This window comes from Apium graveolens, chromosome 3, assembly GCF_009905375.1.
Source record: "Apium graveolens cultivar Ventura chromosome 3, ASM990537v1, whole genome shotgun sequence".
Lineage (NCBI taxonomy): Eukaryota > Viridiplantae > Streptophyta > Magnoliopsida > Apiales > Apiaceae > Apium > Apium graveolens.
The window spans coordinates 255895920-255900035 of NC_133649.1; the positions used below are offsets into that span (position 1 = coordinate 255895920).

The window sequence follows — 4116 nt, forward strand, 5'->3', positions numbered from 1 at the left end:
TAGAATGGACTTTGGAGTCCTAAATAGTAGGAAACTGATTCCTTATCCTTTTAGGTCCCTTTGAGGCTAATCTGCAAGGATTTATATCCTTATCGGGGCTCTTCTCAATGGTTGTTTTTTCCCTTATTAATTAATTACGAAATTAATTAATATTCAGGGTTTTTGGATCTTCTTTGTTCCATCAGGCCTGATCAATGTGTTGACCCTTTTTGGTCTGAATGTCATACATCTTCTTATTGGGCCTTGCAGCCCAAACCATTTATAATTACTGTAATATTTAATTATGTAATCAGGATTTATTTATCCCTATCAATCATCTATAATGACGTTAGTTAAAATAATTAGTTAAAATAATTTAAAATAATGAATATGTAAAATTTTCCGAACTTCCTTAAGGTGAAATACTGTTGGCTATAAATTTTATTTTTATATGATAGTAGATAATCAATATCAGAGCATCTCCAAAGGTAGTCAATCTGTTAACGTTAGTCATCTGTTAGGTATAATTTTAGATAACGAGAAACTAGCACGCTACATCTCTTGATTCTTATGCTATCATCTATATTAATCCACCTCATCTACAAAGTTTCAGAGCTTAAATTGTTATATGTAACCCTTATTATATTTCATTATAAAGTTTTTTATTTATAATATATATAACATGATATTTTAAGTCATTTTTTCAATTAAGATACTTTTCAAATACTTAATTATGATTATGAAAATTATGTATATATGTCATTATTATTATATATATTGATGTACTATTTATATTTTATTTATAAAATATTAATGTTATGTAATATTAAGTATAAAAATATTCCTTTATTTTTAGCTAAATCTAAAAAAAATTAATATAATAATATTAAAATATTTTTTCTGTTTATTTTTAAAGTATTTTAATATATTTTCAACCAATCATAATAATTTTTTATTCTTATTTTATAATGTTTATTTTAAAATATTGACATAAATGTAATAATGTTAATTAATTTTACTTTCACTAATATATATTTACAGTTAATAAAAAATTAATATTTTGAATATAGGTAATGAATATAGCTAATATCACTAGAGTATAAACCCTTACAAATTACAAGTTCAATAAAATTTTAACTGATCATATTTTAGCTAACGCTTTTGACTATTGCCCCTTGGAGATGCTGCTAAAATTATAGACAAAGATTTTGTTTCATCAATTTTTTACATATTATTTTTAAGTTTTAATTTTAGTATGTCACCTAAATTTTTAGTTTAAGGGCTTGTTTATATTATTATATATGGTAAGTGATTTACAAGAACAAAATAAATTCTCTGCAGACTTGGGAAAACCTAGCTGTCCATTAATTTAGTCAACTCTTCTGATTTCGATCCGGGCGCAATAGTTTAAATTACATTCGTAATTCTTAATTAAACCATTCTTGATCCTTAATTACATCAAACGTCAAGTACTGCCAATACAAAAACAAGCCATACTATCAGAAGGAGAGAGCAGCTATTTTATTTTTCAATGGCTACCGAGATGCTAATATTGTTGATACACATTTGTCTCTCATTCATTATCATTTCGCAAGCCCTGCCAGACTCCGATGAATCACCTACAGCTGGTGGCGATATCTCCTACTGGTGCCAAACTACTCCTCATCCTGAACCATGCAAGTATTTTCTGAGCCATAATTTTAATAGCAGGCCTCAAAATCAAACTCATTTTCGTCAAATGATGTTTCAAGTAGCACTAGACCGCGCTGAACTCGCACAAAACTATACGGCCAGACTTGAAAGTCAGTGCCGTAGCAAAAGAAAGAAGGCTGCATGGAATGATTGTAACAAGCTATTACGTGACACCATTTTGCAACTCAATCGAACGCTGAAAGGCACAAAAACCCACGCAACTGGAAATAATTGCTCGAGTTTTGATGCTCAAACATGGCTAAGCGCTGCCCTGACAAACCTTGAGACTTGTCGATCGGGGTCAATTGAGCTAAATGTAACAAAATTCATAGCTCCAATCATCGCAAACAATGTTTCAGAATTGATAAGTAATAGTTTGGCAATCAATCAAGGCTTCCTGACACCAGGAAATGATACTAATAACAACGGAGGTGAAGAGTTTCCTAGTTGGGTCACACCTGGTGACAGAAGGCTGTTGCAATCTTCATCATGGGCATCGAGGGCGAATGTAGTGGTGGCAAAAGACAGAACAGGAAATTTCAGATCAGTACAGGCAGCTATAAATTATGCAGCACAAGTGAAGAGGGGAAACATGAGGTTTATAATATATGTGAAAAGAGGCGTTTACTGGGAGAATATTGCAGTTGCCAGCAATTTGAACAACATCATGCTAGTAGGTGATGGGCTGCGATATACTGTTATTTCTAGCAGCAGGAGTGTTGCTCGAGGATATACAACCTACAGCTCTGCAACTGCTGGTAAATTTCTCTCTGTTTCATAATTTATTCTTAGATTTCATTCATGCCAAAACGATTATAACTCGCAAAGAATATATATTTTCTTCACTCCAATTATAATATATATATATATATACTTATATAAAGTTGGATTCAAGTTGATAGGGGTTAGAGTGTTTGACAAAGAAATGTCATGGTTCTCGTGCACCTCATTTTGAGTTGCTTATGTACTAAGAATCGAAAAGGTAGATCCCTGGCGTCCAATCTGTAGACAACACTTAAATTTGATTTTAAGATTTAAATACACAACGTACAACATTTTCCGACTGTTCAATGGATATGATCTTTGTCAAATACTCTCTCCGTCCCAATTTATTTGTCCTGTTTGACTTTTTAGGTCAAATTGACTCAACTTTGACCGTAAATTAAACAACAATCTTTCATTATTTTGAAAAACTGAAAAATACGTATTAAAGTAGATTAGGTGTACTTTCTAATGATATAATTTTTATAATTTTTTTCGATTATATGTTATATGAAATTTTCAGTTAAAATTGGGTCAATTTGACCACAAAATATCAAACAGGACAGATAAATTGGGACGGAGGGAGTATGATAATTGAGAATTAAGATTGGAATTTTCAGGAATTGATGGCACTGGATTCATAGCTCGTGGCATAACATTCCGCAACACAGCGGGTCCGCAAAGTGCCCAAGCAGTCGCCCTTCGATCCGCATCTGATCTCTCTGTTTTCTACGCCTGTGGTTTTGAAGGATATCAAGACACTCTTTTTGTTCTCGCTCAACGCCAATTTTATAAATTATGTTACATTTATGGCACTATCGACTTCATCTTCGGAAATGCAGCTGTAGTTTTCCAAAATTGTCTTATCTATGTTCGACGACCTCTACATGGCCAAGTGAATGTCATTACAGCTCAAGGTCGTGCTGATCCGTTCCAAAACACCGGCATTTCAATCCATTTTTGCCGAATAATGGCCGCGCCGGATCTTATTCCGGCGGCGAAAACAACTAGAACATACTTGGGGAGACCATGGCAGCAATATTCAAGAACCGTATTGATGAAAACATACATAGATAGTTTAGTTAGCCCACAGGGTTGGCTGGCCTGGCAAAATAGTAACTTTGCATGGGATACTCTATACTACGGGGAATACAAAAACATTGGGCCTGGTTCTTCAACTCGAAACAGGGTGAAATGGAAGGGCTATCGTGCTATTACTAGTGCTAATGAGGCTTCTAGGTTCACTGTAGCCAATCTTATAGCAGGCCGGGCTTGGTTAGGGGCCACTGGGGTGCCCTTCTATTCAGGGCTTTAATTGATCATTTGTTTATGATTTGTTTGTTGTTAAATTTGAATTTGTACAGTGCCGTATGTATTTTCTTTATACATGGGCCTGATTCTTGACAATGGGTTGATATATTAAAATTAATCAACGATTTTATAGCCAATAGATTTACTAGCTATGAGTGTTGTTATAAAAAACAATTAATTAATTGAAGTTTAGATGCTTCCCTTCTCAATTAATCAGAATCGTGTTCAAATACGTATTTTTATAAATGGGTCAATATTCGGCCGATTCGATTAATAGTCAGTTGATTCGGATGAAAAATCGGCCGATTCGGTCAAATGCTGAAAATTAATAATAATTTTTTTTTTAAAGAAAAATTGAAATCTAAAATAATA

At 33.1% G+C, this 4116-nt stretch overlaps 1 protein-coding gene across 1 annotated transcript; it reads left to right on the forward strand.

Annotated features, from left to right (window-relative positions):
- Window positions 1–1330: 1330 nt before the first annotated feature.
- LOC141711039 (putative pectinesterase/pectinesterase inhibitor 33) lies at window positions 1331–3794 on the forward strand. The gene is made up of 2 exons (XM_074513492.1): window positions 1331–2429; window positions 3054–3794. Exons 1-2 carry the CDS (start codon window positions 1511–1513, stop codon window positions 3746–3748), a joined length of 1614 nt encoding a protein of 537 aa, XP_074369593.1. The 5' UTR covers window positions 1331–1510; the 3' UTR covers window positions 3749–3794.
- Window positions 3795–4116: the final 322 nt, after the last annotated feature.